General features: G+C 38.4%; 4 protein-coding genes across 5 annotated transcripts; 1 reads left to right on the forward strand and 3 right to left on the reverse strand.

Annotated features, from left to right (window-relative positions):
* On the forward strand, positions 822–6,609 carry LOC18780385 (DNA-damage-repair/toleration protein DRT111, chloroplastic). Of its 2 annotated transcripts, XR_002271154.1 has the most exons (3): positions 822–1,967; positions 4,440–4,980; positions 5,075–6,609. XR_002271154.1 is itself a non-coding variant. In XM_007211361.2 (2 exons), exons 1-2 carry the CDS (start codon positions 1,116–1,118, stop codon positions 4,734–4,736), a joined length of 1,149 nt encoding a protein of 382 aa, XP_007211423.1. In that variant the 5' UTR covers positions 827–1,115; the 3' UTR covers positions 4,737–5,054. The 2 variants fall into 2 exon arrangements, 1 of the variants encoding a protein (XP_007211423.1); XM_007211361.2 differs by lacking the exon at positions 5,075–6,609 and having other exon boundaries at positions 827–1,967; positions 4,440–5,054.
* LOC18778226 (protein BZR1 homolog 2) lies at positions 5,205–6,329 on the reverse strand. Its single transcript, XM_020561802.1, has 2 exons — positions 5,708–6,329; positions 5,205–5,596 (listed from the first exon to the last, which is right to left on the reverse strand). The coding sequence occupies exons 1-2, from the start codon at positions 5,930–5,932 to the stop codon at positions 5,297–5,299; spliced, it is 525 nt and encodes a 174-aa protein (XP_020417391.1). The 5' UTR covers positions 5,933–6,329; the 3' UTR covers positions 5,205–5,296.
* Positions 6,444–9,118, reverse strand: LOC18779597 (kxDL motif-containing protein 1). The gene is made up of 3 exons (XM_007212177.2): positions 8,895–9,118; positions 7,673–7,825; positions 6,444–6,834 (listed from the first exon to the last, which is right to left on the reverse strand). The coding sequence occupies exons 1-3, from the start codon at positions 9,008–9,010 to the stop codon at positions 6,732–6,734; spliced, it is 372 nt and encodes a 123-aa protein (XP_007212239.1). The 5' UTR covers positions 9,011–9,118; the 3' UTR covers positions 6,444–6,731.
* LOC18778997 (homeobox-leucine zipper protein ATHB-14) lies at positions 13,426–20,671 on the reverse strand. The gene is made up of 18 exons (XM_007214560.2): positions 19,831–20,671; positions 18,153–18,312; positions 17,833–17,948; positions 17,654–17,744; positions 17,449–17,544; positions 17,219–17,332; positions 17,020–17,103; positions 16,467–16,622; positions 16,314–16,388; positions 16,121–16,227; positions 15,733–15,922; positions 15,383–15,571; positions 15,197–15,277; positions 14,953–15,087; positions 14,530–14,855; positions 14,236–14,347; positions 13,982–14,131; positions 13,426–13,835 (listed from the first exon to the last, which is right to left on the reverse strand). The coding sequence occupies exons 1-18, from the start codon at positions 20,049–20,051 to the stop codon at positions 13,689–13,691; spliced, it is 2,550 nt and encodes an 849-aa protein (XP_007214622.1). The 5' UTR covers positions 20,052–20,671; the 3' UTR covers positions 13,426–13,688.

The following is a 23,902-nucleotide window of genomic DNA, read 5'->3' on the forward strand; positions in this document are numbered from 1 at the left end:
TATAAAAATATGATTCATTATCTGATTTTTCTTTTATTTTTAATATGAAAAAGTGTGATTTTACCATATTATTCTTATTTAATTAATAATTTCAATTATTGATGTTTGTATTAATCAATGACATTTTCTGGTATTTTGAATATTTTACAATTTTATGCCTTTTGCTTTATATATAGAGATGATTGATTTAATGTGTAGAACACAAATTTAGAATTCTTTTCTAATGCTAATTATTGAAGTTTTTGGCAGTTTGTGTGTGTGGAGCTTCATGATTGAAGGTATCACTCATATTGTTTAACTTTTTGTTTCTTTAAATTTGCCACCCAACAAAAAAAAAAGTTTATTTACAACTATTGATATTTCAAGCTTAACTCTTAAATTGGTCACTTTGTGGGGATAGTTGGTCTCCCTAAAATGAGAGTGTTTGTATCTACATGACCAAAGTGTTTTATATTTGATATAGTTGGGTTTTTAAGCAACACGAGGACTTTGTTATTCTTTACTTTTTAAGAATTGAGAGAGAGAAAATTAAATTATTAATGAGGATATTTGAACAATACCATGATATTACTCAGTGTGTGTTGTACTATCATGTAGTGTTATTAATTCACATTTTATATAGATAGCCTAACCTAATATATAAGTGAATTCGTAACACCCGGCTTGTCGATATAAACGTCACACCAAAATTTCTAATGTTTATGGTAAGTCGTCTGATGTTGATTTTGGGCCTTCAGAATGTAATACTTTGTTCTTTTGGGCCTTCGGCCCCAGTAAATACCCAAAAGGACAAACAAAAAAGCCATTTTTGTAACCAATAACTTCACTGGTTCTATGCTGAAGACGGGAAGCAGAGTCAATAGCTGCACACCCGCCATTCATTGTTGGCACGCGCTTCTTTCAGTTGTTCGCTCCACAATTCGAATCAATCTCTAATCAAGCTAACAATCCAAACCCTAAAACCCTAATCCCACTGGTTAACACCAAAACCCCTTTCACATTATATACCAATTCCCTATCAGATCCCCAAATTCACGTAAATCCTTAAGCTTTCAATTCTCTCTAGGGTTTTCAGAGCTCTGTAACTGCAAAAAAGGAAGTGGGTACTCGTCAAAATGCTGGGTGGATTGTACGGAGACCTCCCTCCACCGTCTTCGGCGGAGGAAGAGAAACCCAGCAACACCACGGTGTGGTCGAGCAGCACCAAAATGGCGCCGCAGACTCTCCGAAAACCCGCATCCGTTTTCGCTCCGCCGCAGACGATTCTCAAGTCCCAAAACAAGCCCAAGCCTTCGAATTTAGCCCAGCCCAAAATTACAGCATCACCGGTAATTGCGACGTCGGTGATACAAAATGACATGGTGCAACCTGCCCTGGTGGGGGTCACGTCGACGGTGCTAGAGGAGTATGATCCGGCGAGGCCCAATGACTACGAGGAGTACAAGAGGGAGAGGAAGAAGAAGGCAATGGAGGCTGAGATGAGGCGAGAACTCGATAGGAGGCGGCAAGAGGAGGAGGAGAAGGAGAGGAGAGAGAGGGAGGAGAGAGAAAGGGAAAGGGAGAGGGATTTTGGAGATTCAAGGTTGAATATTTCGGGTGAAGAAGCCTGGAGGAGGCGTGCGGCTATGAGCGGCGGGGCAGTTCCAGCAATGCCGGCAATTCCAAGGTCACCGTCTCCTCCTAATAATGGAGATGGTTTTACCATTGGGAAGTCGGAGAGTGGCGGGTTGGGGTTAGGGGCTGGCGGCCAAATGACCGCAGCACAGAGAATGATGGCGAAGATGGGGTGGAAGCAGGGGCAAGGGCTTGGGAAGCAGGAGCAGGGGATCACTACTCCCTTGATGGCCAAGAAAACGGATAGGAGAGCCGGGGTGATTGTGAATGCCAGTGAAACAAAGCCGGAGAAGAAGGCGAAGAGTGTCAGCCTTAATGGGCCACCCACCAGGGTTTTGCTGCTTAGAAACATGGTATGTGTGTACTTGACTTTCTCATGCTTATTGATGCTTGATGCATACAAATGTACAACGGTGTGGTGTATATATTTGAAAGTTCAGCCATTCCATTTTGTTCATTAGAGTGATGATGATACAGAATGTGATTTATAATCATTTGAAATTCAAGGTGGATCTTGTTATATATGAAGTACATGAAGTAGTACGACGCCTACTTCATAACATCCCTTTTTAGGAAGTGCTACTTAGAGGAGATTGAAATGGTTCAATTATTTGTGATACTCTGAGCATGTCTTATTCTATGCTTTTTATAACCTTCGGTTGCATTAGTGTTATTTTAGGTTGAACATGTCAAGTCTTCTTGTTCTTATTTGACTATCCACTAGCCTGGAACAGAATGAGCAATTATTAAATCCAAGGACTATGAATAAAAACTTAGTTGAAAGGGTTGTTCGTATTTCAATGGGAACAGTGTTATGTTCACAAATTCACCTTCTTTATTTGAGCAAGTTGTAAAATGGATGGCATAAGAAATGGCTATTTTTGTCTTTCTCTTTTTTTTTTTGGTCTGAATGGCTCTTTTTTTCTTTGATATGAATTAAAAAGTTCTGTTTTTGGAACACAAGATGTCTGGTTATTGTGTGACATAAACATTTCTTTTATACCTTGACTTTGATAGATCATGATTTTGAGACAATTTCAATTAATTCTATGCAGTTTCTTGTTGTAAATGTCTTTTCTTTATCACAAAACTCAGACGTAATTTTCATACTATGTGTTTATGCAATGCTTGCTGCCTTCTACCTGTGTTGTGAATGTATTGTTTAGGAGGTTCATTTAGAGTGCTACAGTCGGCTAACATCTTGTTGATTGTTTTTCCTAGTTGAGCTTCCCGGTTTCTGCTGTAGGACTAAATATTAATAGTTTCCAGGAGAGTTGGCTAACACATTGTTTATTGTTTTCTTCAGCTGCCCTCCCCTTTTTTCTCTTTTGTTATCTCCAAATGCCCTCTGATTTTGCTTACAGAACTGTTTCTTCCATATCTATTTTGTGGCATGCTTTATTAAGCATAAACCATGACTTGGAAAATATGTATAGCTAATTGCTGGATTGAGAAAATATCCAATCGAATTAGCTTTTGGCCCCTGGGAGATAAATTTGACCATTAAAACAGATAAATTTACTGCTTAACCATAGCCACAAATGATGGCCTCATAGGATAGGATGTCACGTTAGAATCATATCCATTTGATAAGTTTCATGGACTTGAGGCATCACATTTAGAAACAGTTAACTGGGTGGAAGACAATGTGGAATGGTGCATTGATTAGGGCATTCATTTAGAGTCTTAGACCAAAGGTTTGTAAGGGCAATCGAAATGACATGGTTGATTGTAAGGGTTTTGCTTCTGTAAGACATGGATAGTTGTGATTTGTTTGTAAGATTAATGAATGAGGCTTCATTGGAAGCATGAAAGATGGTCCATATTGTTCTTCACTGAATAATAAATAAGCATGTTTCTAGAAAACGAAGAACAGAACAATTTATAAGAATTTCTTAGAGAGACTTCTAAGAAAATACTTTAAGGCTAATGAAGCCTGATTTTGTTCAAAGGGTCTTTATGAAAATGTACTTGTATCTAATACATAATTCATAATTTTTTCATAATTTTCACATAGAATTTTATGCTTAAAACATATTAGCTACCTAGTTTTACATAGAAAAACATTTTCTGTTACCTTGAAGAAGCTCTTCAGGCCTTCGATAGACTGATTTGAGTGCATTATAGAGTTAACTTAGTAGAGTACCGGGTTTAAGTCTATAAACTGTACAGAGGGTTGCATTTCTTTCCTGTATATCTTGCCCGTGTATTCTACGTATCATTGTTCAAGGGGTTGATGGTTTGTGAAACGGCATAACATAGCACGGTAGTTAGAAGTAATGCTTATAACCCTGTTAATCTTTTCCCTTTAAAAGAAGCCATAAGTCCTGTTAGGTCTTTTATCATCTGGCATGGCTTGAAGATTGTCTTAAAGTTTCTACTCATTGTGGTGCTCGGGCTTTAGTACCTAAGCCCAATTTTCTTATCTGTATTGTTAATCTTTTCACAATGTAAGCCCTAGTCTCACCTTAACTTTAATCTCAACTATCACTTATGTCTTTCATGTCATTCATTTCCCTTAAGCGGGCCTAGAGTTTAATCTCCACTACTGAAATCGGTTCAGTTCTTATATGTTTTGATCTTTGGGAAGCTAATGAACGTATTGAAGGAACTTTACCTATGTTTTATGCTATGAAAATGACACAATAGGAAGGGCAATGGATTAGTGAACACAAGCTTAACTAGTGACTATTTAACATGAAGAAAGAGTTGGTTTTCTTCAAGTTAATTCTATGACCGAAATTATTATATTGATTTCGTGTTCATATCTAACCTAGCTTTGGTTTTGTAACACAAATTCAAGCTGATGTGCTTTATTGTTGAAGGTGGGCCCTGGCGAGGTGGATGATGAGTTGGAAGATGAGGTAGCATCAGAGTGTGCAAAGTATGGGACAGTGACCCGGGTGCTTATATTTGAGATAACGGAGCCAAATTTCCCGGTGGATGAGGCAGTGAGAATCTTTGTGCAGTTTGAGAGGTCTGAAGAAACGACTAAAGCATTGGTCGACCTTGATGGTCGATACTTTGGAGGTAGGGTGGTTCGCGCCTCGTTCTATGACGAGGAGAGGTTCGGCAACAACGAGCTGGCTCCAATGCCAGGAGAAATTCCCGGGTTCACTTGAATCACAGGGCATCAAATGCAAGTTGATTTTCCCACATTTGTAGAGTTGACCGAGAAAGATAAGGGAGAGATGAGGTTTGGATGATTTCGCATTGCCATTCGAGTTGCTAGTAATATAGCAGGTAGTAGTGGGCATTCAAACTTGGGAGTAGCTTTACTTATTGTGGTCGGGTGGGTGAAGATGATGTAACTGCGACGGTAAACAACTGTAACAAACATACAGTAGTTTCTAAGTCCTGTAAAAGGTGATTGATTGTTGTTGCTTGCTTCCAATTTCCTGTGGCTTCAGGTTTTTGATTGTTTTACACACAACAAATTATTTTATTTTCGTATTCGTAGGGTGGAACAAAATCTGATTGCACAAAATGGGGTTTTTCACAGCAGCATACAACTACATAACCACACACCTCACACCCCCCTTCGTTTAAGTTTTCCATTATATATTCTAATTCTGATTAACTATTATAATATATTATTATTATATAAAAGAGCCTGCTGCGGTTGAACGGTGAGGGTGGCGGTGGGAGGGGCAAAACGGGAAATAAAGAAGAGAGTTTTGTTCTAAGGGCAGTGGGAGGGGGAGGTGTTGTTGGAAGCCCTGGCTTCATGCAGCTGGTGGTTGTGGAGCCCACCTTCGTACACGTACATAGCCGAGTAAACGCTCACACTGTTGTTGTTGGTGGCTGTGGTGTCGCTGGTGTTGTTATTGTTGAAGGCAGGCAGACTGCTTGAAGTTGGAGAGGCTGTGGTCGAACTCTCACAGCCGCCCATCACCATGCTACTGCTCGGCGTTGCTGCTGCTGCTGCCGACTTGGCGCTGGCTTTGGGGACCCCGCCGCAGACCGAACAGCAATTCGAAACCTTCCCTCCACAAACAACAACCAAGTGAATAGAATAAAACAAAATGTGTGTTTGGTTGGTGAGAAAATGCAGGAAAGAAAAGGAAAGGACAGAGGGAGGTGGCGTGCGTACATTGGGGGAGCGGCGGCGGTAGGTGGTGCCGTCAGGTTCGACGAGCCAGCCGGCCTCGGAGGCGAGATGGCGGAGGACCTCGTTGATGTCGGCGCGGGGGGAGAGACCGTAGCCGCCGTGCTTGCGGAGGCCGTGGAAGATTTTGGTTGTGATGGCCCTCCTCTGCCTCTCCCTCATCTTTGTCTTCTCTTTCTCGCTCTCGCTCCTCCCATGTGTTCCCGCCATTTCCTCCACTCCCTGATGCTCTCTCTGTCTCTGTCTCTCTCTCAAATCCCAATCAATTGTTAATAATGATGAAAGTTAAAAGTGTGAGCTTGGTTCTTGAGAGTGTTTTGTAGAACGGTGGAGTAGTTGGGGAGCATCGGACGGTGCGGGCAAACAGAGCCACGCAGGTTGGATTGGACGGCTGGGATGATTCTGCGATCTGCATGCGCTCTCTGTGTTTTATCTCTTTCTGCATGACACCGTGACATGTGTGAGAGAGATAGAGAGAGTTGAGAGTTACAAGTGCATGTTTCGGTTTCACGCACTTAGAGAGGGCAGAGGGGGTGTTTTTCTCACGCGCTTCTGAGGCAGTTCCATAAGAACGCGACATGGCGGCGGGGGTGGCGGCTCAGCTCAGGAACACAGACTCAGACGGAGCCAAGCAAACCATAAACCAGCAGGGACAAAGAAGCTGTTTTTTATTTTTCTTTCAACTTTTGTAATAAATTTATATATATAAAAAAGTAGGACATGCATAATACAGTGCAAAACTAGTAGTAGAATGTAGTAAGGACACATCATGTTTCCTGAAATTTCAAATTAAATTATACTTACAAGTTAGAAGGTCGAAATTAGACGTTTGTGACTATATGCATATATCCATATACTTGCCGGGAAAAAAAAGAAAAAAAAGAAAAAAAAAAGCAGCTCTGTAAGCTAGAACAAATGGAAAGATAATTTCTGGAGATCTAACACATCGGCTGCTGACACGCTTAATCTCGGAACACTTCCATTAGCAAAGTGTGACGTAGTCTCAGTGCTACCGCGGCATTTCAAGGTCCGGTCTCTGGTCGAGTACTTCTTGTTTCGAGTCATCGGAAAATGCATCTGGATAGGTAGCCAAAATTCTCGACTTCATGCTCCTGTTATCAATATTGTCAAAATGTATCGCACAATATAACAAGAACTCAACTACATATGATATTAGCATAAAACGTGCACTTCCTGATCATCACTATAGTTACGACACGCATCAACTGGAAGTTAAGGCATCCCAACTTGAAAGTCAGTCTCTGATAGCTAAATTTATAGAAATGGAGGTGTAAGCTTTCAAGTTATCAAGTTGGTTTAGCTAAAACCAGTTGTCACACATTGATTACTATCATCTATCTAGTGCGGTTTCTTTCTAGTGGAATGATTCTCGTAAATGCACCTGAATGGCAAATATGACAAACAATAATTGGCTACCTGCAGAGATATTCAAAGCTTATCCATGATATCTGAATCAAAGAACAGAAGTACGAAATATTTAGCTTATCCTAGATAGTGAACACGAATCTGAACATTTGACCACACCAATAATGTCAAACAAACCACAGACGAACTCGCTAGGACCAACACCGACCCATTTTGGACTACAGGGCTCAGCCTGGATTGTTCTTTTCCTATGTGTGACTTTGATCTTTCTTGAAAAGAAATGATCTTAAATTTCTCAAGTGAACTGCAGAAAGCAGGAGTGACAAATACATCCCCTTGAACATGCACTACATATAGATTACTACAATGTAAACAATTCTTTTTATTAGCGTGAACTTTGTAACTACCACTATAAATTGATACAAGTGCATAAAAAAAATCTTCAGATCAATTACTATCCAACGACCCCAAAGCAACAACAGTGTAGTCAGATAGCAATGACAAAAAAATTCAGTCAGCACTTCAAATAAGCAAAACAGAACTAAAAGAAAGCAATTATCATACCTCAACTTCTGAAATATGTATTCAAGATCAGATTTCATAGACCTTAATAGGCGTGTGTGTCTAGAGAAATCTCCAGCAACCTCAGCAAAGCAGTTCTCTGAAAACTCATTAAAATGTGACAGGACTGCATTGCCATCTTGCAATCTCCCCAATCTGCACTTGAGAAAGGGCAAAATGTATAGCAGAAAATAAATACAGAAATCAAATGCCAGGGAAGTAAGTAACCAATGACAACAACGACCACCACTTCAATATCCGTTCAGTATAAGTTTCAAGAACTCTGCTTATTTTCATTTACTTTTACATTTTTCTTTTCGATATCTAAGAAGTTACAGGTAAATGTAAGCTGATGTATCTGCCCTAGTTCAACTGCACTCCTCAATCAAGATGTGCAGAATCTTAATGAAGAATTATGTGCAGAATTATGCAAAAACATTAGCTTTTACTACCTTTGCACCATAGGTCAACCTCAGAATTGAGGCATTTATGGTCACATTTAGATTTAACACAAACAGGTAGGTAGAAAAACCAAAATTTCATGACTTCTTATGTCAACCGTATCCCCTCCAAAATTTCCACACACTTCATTGCATTGTAATCTGTTATCATTTTTCACAGAGATCCTCAAGAGCAAAACAGATGCAAAATTCAACCTTTGAGTGTTCAGCTTTTACATCATCTAACATTACACCAAACTAAAACAATGTATTGAAAGAAAATACATGCCTAGCATCAAAACAACGTATACTTCAATAGATGGCTGAGTGATATTTTTTTTTTCTCCCCATTAAACAGTAAATAGAACAATTCCCATGATTTTATTTCCTTCCCAGTAAAATAAAATCTTAGAAACGGCTATTCCAAACCACCAATGTTCGAAAAATCGCTAGGCAGTAGGCAGGGGCCTAGAGGAGTAATCGAGGCCTAGGCGGGCACCTAGGCTTTTCTTTAAAAAAGGCCCCGACCCGCCGAGGCCGCCTAGGCAGATTTTTCGAACACTGCAAACCACAGATATTAATCAAGTTTCTTCCCTTCTCTTATAACTCTTCAGCAGCATTTCACAGAAACCCAATTGAGCAACAGAACAGAACGGAAACTAGAATCAAACATAACAAAATTTCTTCATTCAACAACCCATTAAATTTAAAATAAATAAATAACACTAAACAATAATTAAAAATTGCTCAGTCAGCGGAGAGAGAGAGAGAGAGAGAGAGAATACATGAGGTGCTGCAATTGTTTGAGTGAATCCAAATCCTGAGCATCGACCAGTGTTTTGAATTCATTTGATACCTGTTCTGATGCTTCCCTTGTCGCTTCCTTCCCCGTCTGCTCCATCACCTTCTACTCTTTTCCCACTCTCTTTCTCATCAATGGGGGTGGAAGAGCAAAGAGAGAGAGAGAGAGAGATATTGGGCTCATGCAACTGCTAGCCCATCTGGGTAACTAGGCCTTACTTTTGTCTTTGGTTTGAGAAGTGCACAGTAAACACAAAAGTGAGCCCATCCAGTCCCAAAAAAGTCGAGCAACCCAACTAACAAGCAATTTGGGTTGAAATTCTAAAGCCTCAATCTTTAAGGTTTAAGGGGTTGGCAGACAAGACCTTTGCCTTAGTTCTTTTTGGAGAAAATCCAAGGAATGTGAGCCTGATCAATATTTTTTAATTTTCTTTTTTATTTATATCTAAAAAAAAAGCAAGATAATGTGGCTCTTTTAAACTATTGATCTAATATACACGATTTAGATTTTGGTGTCTCAACTAAATTATTCTCTCAAATGGTCCATCAACTCTTTATTATCCGGCAAATTAGTCACACCGTCTAATTTTCTGTTAAATATAATCATGTGAGAGCACATGCTTCATTTTTTTAGAGTAAATATAACTTTTCATAATCAATAAAAGTAAAAATATGACTCTAGAAAATTTCTTTTGAACCCAACTCACTCATAAGACTTATAAAAATATTTTAGACTGATAGTAATAAGGATCAGCACTTGAAAGAAGAGACATTTGTAAAAGTTAATGAAGCCTAAGGATTGATGTTCATAATCTCCAGTTAATCACCCAAAGAATTAGCTTACATGCAGTCTTTGCTGGCACATTCAAAATGCATAGCAAAATTCAGACTTGTTGGTCCAACACTAAACCCTAGAAAATTTGTGGACAAACAAACAAACAGTCATGAATTCTACATCAGATATTTCCCAAAACCCACCCTGCAAAACCTCAACCATCCACAATATCCCATTCTTCTTCCAACAAACAAAAGAATTAACAAAACACAAAAACCCACCCCATCATCATAACCCCTTCTGCACTGCGTATATCTTCCACCAAAACAGCAAACTCACACACTCCCCTAAAAACCCTATGCCTCCAAAACCCATTTCACAAAAACAAGAAAATTCCAAGTCCAAGCTCCCCCAACCCACCAGTCAAAGTTTCAAACCACACCCTAATAACCAGTAATTAAAACACTCTGAAAATATATCAGGCCATTATAGTCTATGCCAACCCTACTAAATCTTAAAGAGCCTGCAGATTAGATTAGATTAAGATCTCTATAATTTCTTCCACAGTCAAACAAGCAAAACCCAGTAACCCTAGCTAGGTGTGTGTACCATTAGAAAAATGAAAACCCTAGAGCTATAGCTAGGGTTTTGGAAAAGCTAGAGATCTCTGCACTTTAATATTTCTGCATTTTGCACTGATCTTTTTTGTTGTTGGGAGAAACCAACAGTGCCATAAAAAGGATTCAAAGGGCACGCTTATGTTGAAAGTCAGAATCTACCCACCTGAAAATAAAATAAAAAAGGCTCAATATTTTAATTTTAAAAAAAACAAAACAAGCATGAGATTATAGTAATTGGCAAAAGTGGAAAGTAAGGGTGGGTGTCTCCATGCGGGAACAGTTGCTTTATTTTACTCTGCACCAAAAGATAGAGAGATCATATCATAAATAGCACCATTAATTAATGTTTACCTGCTAATGGATATAAATAGAGTTCGTCAAATTTTTCTATAATAAATACGCAAAATTTATAGCACGAGACTCGAAATAAACACAGTGCCTTTCGCACTCAGCTTTAAAACGCCTCGAATTTCAAACGCTGAAAAGGTAAAAGAGGAACCAGGGGGAGAGAAGGGGGCAGGGCCCCCCATCAACCCATGTAACTGTTTCTTTAACATGATCATTCATGCATGCATGCATGTGCATGTTGCAACATCATGATGTATGTGCATATCTGACATCATCATGCACCATTGTCACAATCAGTACCACACCCATGATATCTGTTTATATGGATGGTCATACCGACATGTTGTATATAATTCAAAAAAGATCGTATCTTTAACAAATTGATTTTCTAACTACTCTAATATAAGAAGGAGAAATGAACTCGGGTGTAAGAGACAGACACATTATTTTAACTAATTGACCTAATTTACATTTTATGTTGCACATGCACATATACATAATACGAAAATACAGAAAAACGACAAATCTCCAAAAACTAAGACACGGCAAATCTCATTGTGTTATTTTGGGTGCATGAGAAAATGGATGAAACTTTGATATATTAGTTTATGACATAACCCATATGTCGATTATATTTTCTTTTTAAATCAATATATTTGGTGAGATATCCGTTTGCTATTTATGGGTAGATTGTCAAATTAAAGTTCATTTTGTTGTGCAGTTGTTGGGCAAGCAAAGATTGTTGTAATAATACAAAAAAAGCAGCGAATGAAAAGACGTTGATGGACATGACACGAGGCCAAATTTCCAATCCGCTTAAAAGGAGACAAAGAAACCAGAAGGCCAAGTCTACATTTTATGTCAATGGTCAAATCAAAGCCTTGTAATTGGAAGCAGCTTTACGGTACCAGGCAGCCAGGCAAAAGCACCAAAACACGTAAATATAAAATATTAAGCAGATTTGAGGTCACACAGTAGAGTAGGTGGTCCAGCAGTAGCATAGCGTAGACTATTGGCATATACCATCAGCATATATATATATATATATATATATATAGATGGCTATAGGGCATGTAATTATAAGCATAGCAGACCAGGGCAGAAAGAGCAGTGACGAGCAGAGGAGGAAGGGCATGGCATGGGGTTGGGCTATGGGCACGTCTTTTAATTGAAAACCCTATGTGGCTGGCTGGCTCGTCAGACTTGATGGTGACGTGGCTGCTGTTGAATATGGGAAATGTGTCGTCATCTTTTTCCTTGACTAACTATTTTGTAGACTTATGTGGTGTGCCCATTGAGAGGAGATTCTTTCTGGCCCTACCCCAACAGAAATAACGATTCTTGCTAAAGTCCCCCTCTTTTAAACTATGGTGTTAAACGAAAAATGTGAGTTCGGTCAGTTAATTAATAAGATAATTTGTTAATTTCATCACATTCGAGTTTGATCCCTAGTTTCGTAGTGTACACAATGGTTTTGTCAAAACAAGAAAACTAAAGTGTTATGTGGGACTTGGGACTTTGAACAATTTGAAAAAAGAAAATGAATTAGAATGTTTTAATTTAATGAGTAAATAATTGTGTGAATCTGACAACGCAGTATGTACAGAGGCTATAGTTGTTGATTTGATTACACATGTTTGGATAATTCAATTCAAATTGAATGCAAACTTTGCTAGTGCACTTCCACCAGTCTCAGTACGGCTGGTTACTAGTTGGTGCTTGCTAAATACCAACCATGCATGAATATTTTTTAAAATGGATTTTGAGATTTGATCTCGTGCAGCAAAGAGTCAGAGAGGAGGACTGGGACCAGTGACTTCACCATGCCACGTGGTACGGCCATCATGACATACTTGCTGACCCTGCACCACCACACCACGCCAGGATCACAAAACACAGAATCCATCAGGTGACGTGTGTGTGTGCCTGGTTTTCTTGCAAGCATTTCAAATATATCTACCATGAAACGTAAATCTCTCTGAATAATGTCATAAACCAGATGGGGTAGTTAGAGACTTGACATAAAGGAAACGTGCCAAAGATGAAAATTTTGCAAACATTTTCTTTTGTTAACTGAAAAAATGACAATAAAGAAAAAGATGTTCTTCATGTGGGTTTTTTATATATTTTATTTACAATGTGGGGTTTTATTTTGTTAAAACTTTGAGCTAATAGTAGCTGGTATAATCTAACTTTTCTGTACTAGTTTAGATGTTTATTTAGTTTGAGTTAAAGATCAGTCTGATTTGCAAGCTCATCAGTATCTTTATTTTCATTTTTCAGTTTCTTGGCTGTCTCCATATCATTATGATTCTGAAGGTTCTTAGATTTTGCAGGTTCTTCATTTATTTTAGACAGATGTGCTGCAAGATATATATTATTATTATTATTGCAAGCTAATTTTATAGCTTTGCAGTTTGTAATAGCATAGCATAGGCAAGGATCTTCTCTCCCTCTTGCCCTGGCATTGAATTGCCTTAAAGAAATTTTTGTCTTCCTATTAATGTTAGAGGACCAGTTTGTGAACTGGTGTTTTAATTGCAATTTAAAAATCATACAAGTGTTTCAGATTCAGTTCCTACACTTGCACCAAATGAGTTGAAAAAGTACCTTATTTTCTCCAATTTCATATACAGAAAGTTCCAAGTCTGTCAAAATTTTCAAGAGTACTGACTTTAATTTATTTATAATGAACTACCATTCTTTAGAAACAAACCCAGTAATGAATATGATTTTGCAACTTTTGCAATGATTTTAAGGGTTGCATGATATGATTATGACCCAACTTAGGCCAACCCAACGTGAGTTGGATGAAATTTCAACCAAATGCAGAAACCATTCTGACATGTTGAAGTAGACAACATAACCGTAACCATACAGATATATCCATTCAGCCAAAATATAAACATACATACTGAGTCTCCATGAGCTCCTGCTATTGGCTACTGTGACTTCAAAATGTCTAAACGTGCTCTTTATAGCAACTACATAACTTAATAGATAGCTAAGGTGTTTTTGAGAATCTATTATCCCCATCACACAAAGGACCAGCTCATGAACATGAATGCCAGGCAGTGATTCGAATCATCGTCATTAACAACTTTCCATGCAACAGCTTGATCATAGGACACTGGCCTACCCATGCTGGAGGCACATAATCCTGCTGGCAGATACGCGAACCCCTAAAATTTGGAAAGAATCAGAAAACCTTTGTTAGAAACCTTATAAGAACATAACAGTTTCACCTTTGCAAACCAGGCTGAGATTTGTTTTTAATCCTCTTCTGCACCCACCAAAATCAAATAGTCTAATCTATAGGTATGGTTACCTGCTGCATGATTTTGGAGAACTCCGAGCAGAGAATTTTCCGTCCAGCTTCATCTAGAATCTTGTCAAGCATGATATCCTGGAGGGCCACAAGAGTAGTTTCAAGCATGTCAAGTCCAGCCTGGTTGGCAAAGGTGAACACTGGAGATGCCTGCAATTAAATTTTCAACAAACATGTTGGCAACAGAACAAAAGCACGTACTTTCTTAAGCTCAAATTTAAGAGACAAAAGGATAAAAGTAGAGAAGTAATTACATTCGTTTTCACAGAGCAGCACATGATTGCATCTGAATGGTGCCAAAGTTGCTTCAAAACAGCATCCCCAGATGGGGAGTCGACTCGAAAGAGCTCTGCTCCAGTGTGGATCCTAAAGAAGGGTTTATATTGTTAGCTAATAATGCAAGTAGCCCGCTGAAACACAAGTGTTTGCTTCACTAATTCATCACCATCTTTTGGCCTATTTTTGGCATGTACATTAGAACTGCCTCCTTTGGTGTACGACACAAGATATAATTAAAAAATACACAAAAGTTCAGAGATTTGTCACACCTGTAGCTTCTGCAAATCCATCGTGCCAAAGTATGAGCCTCAGGAGATCCAGGAAGGGGTTTTGGTACCATTTGGGAGCTGAGCCGGGAAGGGGCAATAGCCATAGCTACCCTTTGAACAGAGCTTACAACACTACGCACATACTGTCGAGCCATAGCAGCCACATTGTCTCGCAAATGGTTCTCAAAGGTGAATTGGAAGGCAATGGTTAGCACAGACCTAAGGTTGTAACTATTGCCATCAGCCTCATTAACAGGACGAGAACCACTCGGTCCTACTTCAAGCGTAGAGGCCAAATCCAATGTGCGATTTGCAGTAGGTCCATCCTGCAATAAAGAAACCAGTAACAAAGATCAGACATGACCACAATAGATGTATACATGAAATACTGTGATGTTAGTGAGATTAGAGGTGTCACGTAACTGTTTTGGGATCCAATGGTATGACATGAAAACCAGATGGTAACAGAGGAGCATCATCAGCAAACGATTCATCAATAGGTGCAAAGACAAGCTGAGCACAGGAACCCACTGCATTTTCATCAACTCCACTGCACAACTGCCACAGTATATTTTTAGGAAGTTATGTTAATAAGAAAAGTTCATGCTGATGAAAAAGAAATGAAAATATTAAATAAAGGAATCCATTCAATGTTCTGTTCACTAACCTGTAATAAGTACATATCCCGCGCCAAAGCAACATCCTCAGGAGAGAAAGCATGACCCTCTAGGCGAACTACCTCTAGAAACTACATAAGAATAAATGGCAGAAATTTACTAGCACATTCATATTTAAAACATGGTAAATAAGCAGTAATGAAAAATCAGTTTAGAGAGAATAACAAAGTCATTACCTCCTCATTCTCCACAGTTTGTGCAAGAGGTAAGATAACCTGGCTGCTCGGGAAGCCGCCTGGCCTTGCACAAGGAACTGCATATGGGCTAGCTTTAAGACATGCAGCAGAGTATGCATCAACCCCATAATCAGCCCATTCTGAGCGATGCTCCCTCAGAAAACGAACAAGCAAAGCCGGGGGAACACTCTGCATACCCAGATGAAGGTCATCAGTCATTGATGCAAACGAGAAAAGTTAGAAGTTCATGCAATGTTCATATCTATCTAATCCAAAATAATTCAGAAAAATGAGGAAAAATATATAAAACTATACAAGAACTGAGCCACATATAAATTTAGTTACTATACCTGCAACAGCATTGATGCCTTAGCACACAGCACCCCTCCTCCAAAAGTGGGGAAAATTGATGCGTTATACTGGGAACCAAGAAACTTGTTTGGCGATGAGTTAATGGTAATTGTCACATCCTCCACACCGTCACTACCCATAAGTGACCAACCGTCATCCGCAAACCCATTGACAGCATCGTTAAACCCTCTGAAACCCAATTCCAGCATATGAAGAAACATGTTAATCCAACCGTAATACATATCCACTTAAGATTGCAACAATCCTAAACAAGTGAGCCAAAGAAAGAAAAAAGCTATACACGGAACAGGCAAATCAAAACTTTCAACAATAGCTAAAGTTTACACATCTAAGCTCTCTTGATACCCGATATCTTGGAGGGCATACCTGCAGAGTCTCTGACAAAATGTCCTCAGAACAGCAGGCTGGCGACCTCCACCGTACTGAATTTCTCCACTAGTCTCTTGAGCTATCTGTCGTATGTGTCGCAGGGCCTACGAAATAAAGTTACAAAGATAAGTTGTGAATGAAAGGTCCTATATACTTAAATGTATAATTACATGCGTCCAGTAGTTCTTACAGAAATAGTCATTTTCTGAGCAAGGATTTTGGATGATTCATAAAGGGACCTGAGAACTTCAGGAACACTCCAGGCCTAAGACATAAAAGGCACTTAATAAGCCAATTGAATAACTAAAGAGTTGGATAAGAAATGGTAATGATATATTCTCACATCTAGATCAACATGATCAACAATGTTGATAATGGAACCACCACCCTCACAAGGTCGGATAAGATAGCCACTAGGAAGCATCTCAGCTCTTACAAAACTTGCAGATGGAGGCCCCGTTGGGCCACCAGTTGAAGAGGTTAACGACCTCTCACATACCTGTAAATGTAATTTTGAGATGGTAAGACACAACATAATTATATGAAGAAATACGCAGGTTTTGAAGGGACCACTGGCATCAACTTGTGCTTATAGAAGTTTATTGGCACACATTCAAGCTTAAGCTCAAACATTTTCATTAAATGAACAAACTTATCAACGTGTTCAGTAATCATTTCTGTGAAACAAATGTAAAAAGCAAACTTTTCAGTTCCACTCACTTTCTGTAATTGCTAATGAAGAAATATATTTCATCTCGAAAGAAATTAAATTCTTTATAAAATGCTCATTTGGACATGGCATCCTAGTGTACATTAAATGCTAAAAAAGCTCTTTATCAAATGCAGAGATAGTAAGTCAAATCTTAGGATATAAAAGGCATCACTTATTGAATTACCACAAGACTGCCATCTTCCAAACTTGTAGTATATCTCAGTGTCCAAAAGTCACGTGCCGCAGCCAATGTTGTGGGTGCATAAGTCTGGTTGAAAAGAAATTTTAGAAATTAAGAATATAAAACAACATATATTAGGTGCTAAAAGAACTTCATGCCTGGATACATAGTCACAAAGCACCAATTCACTAAAACAACGGACCTGCATGTACGTGAGCTCAATTGTCCCACCATTTCCAGCAGGGATTAGACTTAATACATCAAGGCAACGGCAATCCCGAAACCATGATGTACGATCTTTGAGGATTTCAGCGACCTTTAATGGAAGTCAACATACATTTTAGACCGGGGCAAATGAAAAGCACAAACACTATTTCTCAAGGCCTAAACATTATACAAGAAGTGGGGAGGAGGTGACATGAAGATATGTACCTTTGTGGGCTCTAGGCTCACAAGACCGCAAGCTCGTGCTGCTACCCCACTGCAGTTGCGGGAAACAGCGACGATTCCAATAGAATCCGGACCAGGCTACAAGTAGTTGCTAGGAGAGTTTAATTTCAAAGTGGTCCAGTGCATATTAATGTACCAGAGTATAAAATATAAACACATGTACACTAATTGCTTCAAAAGAATCTACCTTCATCCCAATCATCTGGACCCAGTCGACAGCAGTTCCGGTAGCCTTAGAAAGGAACTCTGCCAAGGTCTCCTCCGCTATTGCAAGAAGACTGACAAGAAAAATATACTGTAAGCTAGTTTACTTCATCACAACCTAAATATCTTCAAGTAATTGTTGTAAGGACGCTAATTACTTACCCAGCTGGGTTGTTAGCATCCCTTTGCGGATGCTGAGGTGTTGGGTTTTGCTGTTGTTGGTGCTGACCACTCATGACCACAGACTCGCAGCTATTGTCTGTGGTCGTTCCAGATGCCTACATACAACAATAAAAGGAATTTATAATATGTATGACCCCATAAACCTCATGAGTTCTTAAAAAGTATTATTTCTTGGAGAAGCAGATAATCACCATAAAAGAAATTGCCAAATAAAATCATGGAATACAATGATATAACGAACATAAATGTAAAAGCATGGTTCCCATGGACGAGGCAATTATAAAGGTTGCGGGAATTACACTATGCAGTTGCTGTCGCATAAATCCATTCTCATACACCAAATGAGAGACCTGCTTCTGTAGGCGGTCATTTTCTTCCATTAACAGCTTATTCATTGCAGTCAGCTTTCTATTCACTGTCTGGAGTCGAGAAGATTCCTTCCTCTGCTTCTCCCGGCATCTATGTAAGTACGCAAAAACAAGCAAAACACAAGTTTTAGAGAATGGTTTGCCAGTTTATGACTCAACAAGTCTTGATAGGAAAATATGTCAACTGTTGTGAGGCATGCATTCTGTATATAAAATAGGGTTACAAGAGCAGCTGCATAACAAGCAAAACGGAATAATATGCAACATAGAATAGGCAATTCTAAATTCTGAAAAAATACTCATTTGAAAACATAACTTGTGTGAGAAGGCAAAATGGAATTGTTTCAATCCATAAATTACATTAACCACCCAAAGTTTAGCATATAGAAACTTTAGAGTGCCCCACATTTTTATGATCAAAATTTAAGAATACATCCCTCTAAGCTAAAGTGTAAAAGCATAACGTAACTCAGCCAGAACATCCATTTTAGTCTATGTAATAAAACAGTAAATGAGAATTATGGCATAAAAAAATAAAAAGTTGTCGCTTGGCTCAAAAGAATAACGGTGGAAAGAAGAGGATTATTAACGAGTTGTTTACTAAATTGTCTTCAGAAAGATACGACAAAACTGAAAAGAAGAGAAAAACATAAACCCAAAAAACAATGAAGCGTAGAAAGAACCACAAAATAATAAAAGAACGCAGGAGAGTGGAGATGTCATTATCCTTCATTAAAAGTCCAAACGACTCAAAAGCAGTATTTACAATTTACATTCACCTTTCTGCAAAGATGGATATGAAAATCCAAGGAACCACATGAAAGTTTCACTTTTTAAAATTGCTGTCGTTTTCTTTTATTTAATCGCAAAATAAGGGCACACATAAGATCGTCATTTATCTAAAAACAAACAAAATACGTCCACCAAATAAATATAAATGAGAGAGAGAGAGAGAGAGAAAAAAAAATTTCAGAAAAGAAAAAAACAGAGAGAGAAAAAAATATATTGACATTATACTTGAAAAAATATACTGACATTATAAATGCGCATCCATGAACCCTTTTACCTTGGGTAAACAAAAAAAAACAGTATAAGAGGAAAAGATAGAAGCTTAAGACTTGCAGACCAGAGGAAAACAAATGCAAATCAACTAAAAAAGATAAACTTTTCTCCATTAAAGATAAGAAACTCTGCTTTTCCGAAGAGGGAAAACGGTTAAAGAAGCATTTCTAAACAAGCCCACATTTTCTTTTCAAATCTATACCACAAATAACGAAAACAATTTGTGATTAAGAAAAGGCCTTGACTTTACACCAACAATGTGAACAAATATGAGATCCACCTTTCAAACAAAAATGGTGAAACCAGAGCACGAGAAAAAGGGAGAAAAGATAGAAAACAGAGCAAGCCAGAGAAGAATGAGCTTATTTTCATCCAAGATGAGTTCACAAAGAAAACGGCCATTATCAGAATCTAAAAGACCATTTTCCCAATTCCTAAAGATTTAAAATAGTACGCAAAAAAACTAAAAAGGGAGCAAGAGAGAGATTGATTTTTGGGAATCAAAACTCTCTCCATTGAACCCAAATGCTTTTCACTCTGTTTTTACCTGCGGTTTTGGAACCAGACTTTGATCTGCTTAGGCTCAATGTTAGAGAGAATAGGACACTCTCTAATCAGCTGCTGCCTTCTCAAAGAGCTAGGCTTTGGGCATTCGGAGTAGACTCTCTCCAAGGCCTCAACCTGCTCTGGTGTGTACCGTACATACTTGCTTGAATCCATTTGCTTGCTACTACTTCCTGGTGAATCTCTGTTCATAACAAGTGCCATATGCGCACAAAACACAGAACCACCTCACACGAAAGCTATAGGGTAAAAAGAAAAGAAGAGAAAACCCCCCAATGAAAAATCTCCAAAGAGACAAGAAACAAGTCACAACAAAGACGACCCAGGTAGTGTTTTATGGTGTGCTAATAAAGCTCTGGCCTTGAGCTCACTGTTTTGGCAGAGCAACAACAAAAAATGAGGAATATAAGTTCAGAAAGATGTTTGCTTTGGCTGTTTTGGTTGTTGGTCTAGCTGTTCTTCGTCTTCTTCTTCTTGGGTGGTGTTGTAGTTGTTGTTGTTGTTCTCAGTGCAGGGCAGGCTCTCTCCGCCAAGAGAGCCTCCTCTCTCCTTCATCAGATGGCTGTATCTGTTCTCTCTCTCTCTCCCTCCCTCTCTCTCTCTCTCTCTGTGACTCTGTTTCTCTTCCTCTCAAAAACTCAATAACCCAAGTTGGAAAAAGTCCCTTGCTAGCTCAACAGTGTTTAAGGGGTGTCCTTGTTTGTGGTTTGGGCTCCAATCTCGAGGATTTTCCTCTAGAGAGAATGAATTTCTGTTTTTTGTTAAATTAAAAAAGAGAAAAAGAAAAACCCACAGAAAGAGAGAGATAGACAGGCCAAGAGAGAGAATGTGTGTGTTTCTTTGTTTGTGGGTTTGTATGTGACAGAGAAAGCAAGCAGAAGAAAACAAACAGCCAATGGCAAATGAAAGGGCAGGTGGCTAATCTATTGCTCTCTCTCTCTCTCTCTCTCTCTCTTATTTTTTGTATTTTCTTTCTTGGTATTTTCTCAAAAAATTACAATATAAAAAATGCAATCTTTCCTCTTTTTCTCTTATTCCCTCTATAACTGTGTGTGATGTGAACATTTGAAAACGAAAGAAAAAATAGGAAAAGAATAAATTAAATGAGAAGGCAAAGCAGCAGAGGGAGCTATGTGTGCTGCTAAGTCTGCTGCTGACTGCTGATATGATATGATATGAGCCTGCAGACAGGCCGTGGGTGGGAGAGACCCAAAGCCTGCTGCCCACTGATGAGAGAGAGAGAGAGAGAGACGTTTTTTCAGATCTAGTTAACGTGTGTGATTTGATATCAATTCTATGCTTAATATTATAATTGTCTAATCTTAAACATATATTCAAATTCTACTTAATCAACAAACTAAATTATTGAAAATAAAAGAATATATGTTATCTTATTATTAATGTTGTAATAAATGGTAAATGAATTTCTGCATGTTTTTGCATGGGATGCATGTATGTATGCTTATTTGTATGCCATCTATGGATGTATGATGATGTATGTATGGGTGAGGGATGGATGAGAGAGAAACTGTGGGCAGTTGGGGAGGGAAGCGTGAAGGCAGAGCAAATGGACAAAAGTACTGTAACGCTCTGCGTTCCCGGGTATTTGGTTCTTTTGCTACTTGGGTGGGTTTTGACCCGGAGCTTGGAAGACTAGGCTTGGGCTTTGATTAAGAGCTGAAGTTGGACATAGGCCCAATTCCAAGGTTTTGGAAGCTTTCTCCCATCCTCTTATAGCTAAATTGGGTAACTCCGATAAACTTTTGAGTTTGATAGTAACATCACGTGATAGTGTTACGAGTATTAATTGAGCTGTTACCTAAGTGGCATTGTATTATCGGATATCCATTACTATTAGTAATGCTTTTAAAGGATGCAACAAAGAAAATGAAGAATGACTTTTCTGGAGTACGAATAACACCACTCTTTGAAGAAAAGGACATGTTTCAATAATACCACCCCACCAACAAAGATAGACATACAACACAAAATCCAGGGAAATATATATATCATGAATGAAATTCAAATTGCTTTGAATTGATTTGTCTCCATTCTTTCTTATCCTTATCTTATAGACTTGCTACCTATAAACCTTTGATGGGCTAGTTGTGTGATGCAAGCCAAATATCTGGATATCTTTTAACAAAATAGTTTTGGATTTTGCTGTTGTTGGTGGTACTGGTAGAAAAAAGTGGAAAATGTACTGTTAAGACAACGGGGTAAAAAACTCACGGAATGGACATAATGGAGGGTAATTGAAAGGGTTGAAACTAGAAAGGGTTGGAATGGACGTAAACAATGTCCATGTCACTATATTTGTTTGTATTACAAGTGGGGTTTGCTGACCTTGAATTTGTTCATGATAAACAAAACCTTGTTAGTGGGGCGGTAAGGATATTAAGTTTGTTCTTAGTATAGATATGTGTCATAGTTACAAACTTCTTTTGCGGTCGGATTTAAATTAATCTCACTCTTAAATTGTAACTAAATCGAACTAATAACAATTTGATTCGTTTCAAAATTACACTTTTAAGTGTTGAAACCAAACGAAATTGTGAAGTCATGTAAACACTTGAATTTTAAGCTTCAATAATGATGTCAATGCATGTAACAAATCAAAGCATCTAATATGCTTTAACATTAAATATATCTAGAAGTGGCAAGGCTTCACATCACATGCATGCAAGAACAAGGACTAGCTATTGATATAGATTAATTATTTATAAGCCTTCTGGTCTGATGATGTAACCTCTATTTTTCATATAATTTTCAAGTGTCAAGTTTCATCATTAGATTTAGACCAACTTGTCTATGCTTATCGTCGTCTACAATGGCCAATTAGGCATGACAAAAAAAGTAGTAAAACTTTGAGTCCCTCATCACATCAGAGCTACGTGAAGAGCAGCACATAGATTATTGGTTTAAACAATCAAAGGTTTTCCCACCATATAAAACCTAATTAGCGCACTTTAGTTTTATTTTTTTTTATTTTTTATACAAGTAATATTTCATTTTAAATTAATATAAATTACAAAGAAGGGGATTTGAACTTAAGTGCAGAGTGGGAAGACTCTAGTCAACTTCATTAAGTCCATATTTGCTTAGCGTAATTTAGGTTTAAATATATGACATGGGGTGTGAAGCAATTCAAACTTTCAAAGCTTGAAAATCTAAACCGTAATAAGATTAACTTTTCTGGTGAAGGTCGACCAGCACCAACCACACGCCTTTTGGTGACAATTGATAATGTTTCCCACATCCATCTCTTCACTCACAAGAATCCAAGAGAGAGAGAAAGAGGAAAAAAAGAGAGAGATGATGGATGAGAAAAGCAATTGACTTTTAGATTTCACAGGTTGACATTTTACATAAAGGGTTCATATCTTGAAAGCATCCAAAGCTTGCAAACACTCCTTCAAATTAAGTTCCCCCTCTCTCTCTCTCTCTCTCTCTCTCACTTTCTCTCTCTCACATATATAATGATGTAGAAATATGTATATATGTATAAATATAATTAATGGGCTTATGATGGAGTTCTAACAGGAGTCAATGGCTACACAGACTCAGTTGGTGTCTTCTTGTCTCCCTGGCTATATGATCATGTGGAGGCCTTTGCTTCTCCCCTTTTTCTTTTAATTATCTTTCCTTTTCCTTTTTTTGGAAGGGAGAAGGGAGAAGGGAAGGAGCACACAATTAACAAGGCTAGGGTTTGGGACAGAGAAACCCCACAGTTGGGGTCATGAGGTCCACTGAGCCATGTTACAGGCCATATCACCTTGCGTGATTTTGCAAAATCAACACAATTAAAGGTGGAGGTCACTTTCCAGCCCCATCTAAGGGACCCAAAAGTTTTTTTTCTTTTTCTTTTCTTTTGGGTGGAGGGGAGGATGACCCCATTTTGTCATGCACCAAAAGAGTGTTATAGACTCACAACCAATACCCCACCCCCATTCCTCCTTTGCTTGCATTTTACATCTCTCTCTCTCTCTCTCTCTCTCTCTCTCTCTCTCTCTCTCTCTCTCTCTCTCTCTCGTTTGGGTGAGGTGTTCTTTGGG

Source organism: Prunus persica, chromosome G4 (genome assembly GCF_000346465.2).
Source record: "Prunus persica cultivar Lovell chromosome G4, Prunus_persica_NCBIv2, whole genome shotgun sequence".
Lineage (NCBI taxonomy): Eukaryota > Viridiplantae > Streptophyta > Magnoliopsida > Rosales > Rosaceae > Prunus > Prunus persica.

Bases quoted from the DNA above. Each gene is read 5' to 3' on its own strand.
- LOC18780385 (XM_007211361.2), top strand. From the start codon at position 1,116: ATGCTGGGTGGATTGTACGGAGACCTCCCTCCACCGTCTTCGGCGGAG. The intron at 1,968-4,439 runs GTATGTGTGTAC...TTATTGTTGAAG, and splicing joins TTTTGCTGCTTAGAAACATG to GTGGGCCCTGGCGAGGTGGA.
- LOC18778226 (XM_020561802.1), bottom strand. From the start codon at position 5,932: ATGGCGGGAACACATGGGAGGAGCGAGAGCGAGAAAGAGAAGACAAAG. The intron at 5,597-5,707 runs GTACGCACGCCA...TGTGGAGGGAAG, and splicing joins ACCGCCGCCGCTCCCCCAAT to GTTTCGAATTGCTGTTCGGT.
- LOC18779597 (XM_007212177.2), bottom strand. From the start codon at position 9,010: ATGGAGCAGACGGGGAAGGAAGCGACAAGGGAAGCATCAGAACAGGTA. The intron at 7,826-8,894 runs GTATTCTCTCTC...TCTCAAGTGCAG, and splicing joins AAACAATTGCAGCACCTCAT to ATTGGGGAGATTGCAAGATG. The intron at 6,835-7,672 runs GTATGATAATTG...TATTGATAACAG, and splicing joins TACATATTTCAGAAGTTGAG to GAGCATGAAGTCGAGAATTT.
- LOC18778997 (XM_007214560.2), bottom strand. From the start codon at position 20,051: ATGGCACTTGTTATGAACAGAGATTCACCAGGAAGTAGTAGCAAGCAA. The intron at 17,949-18,152 runs GTAATTCCCGCA...TGTTGTATGTAG, and splicing joins TGCGACAGCAACTGCATAGT to GCATCTGGAACGACCACAGA. The intron at 15,088-15,196 runs GTTAGTGAACAG...ATACTGTGGCAG, and splicing joins GGGATATGTACTTATTACAG to TTGTGCAGTGGAGTTGATGA.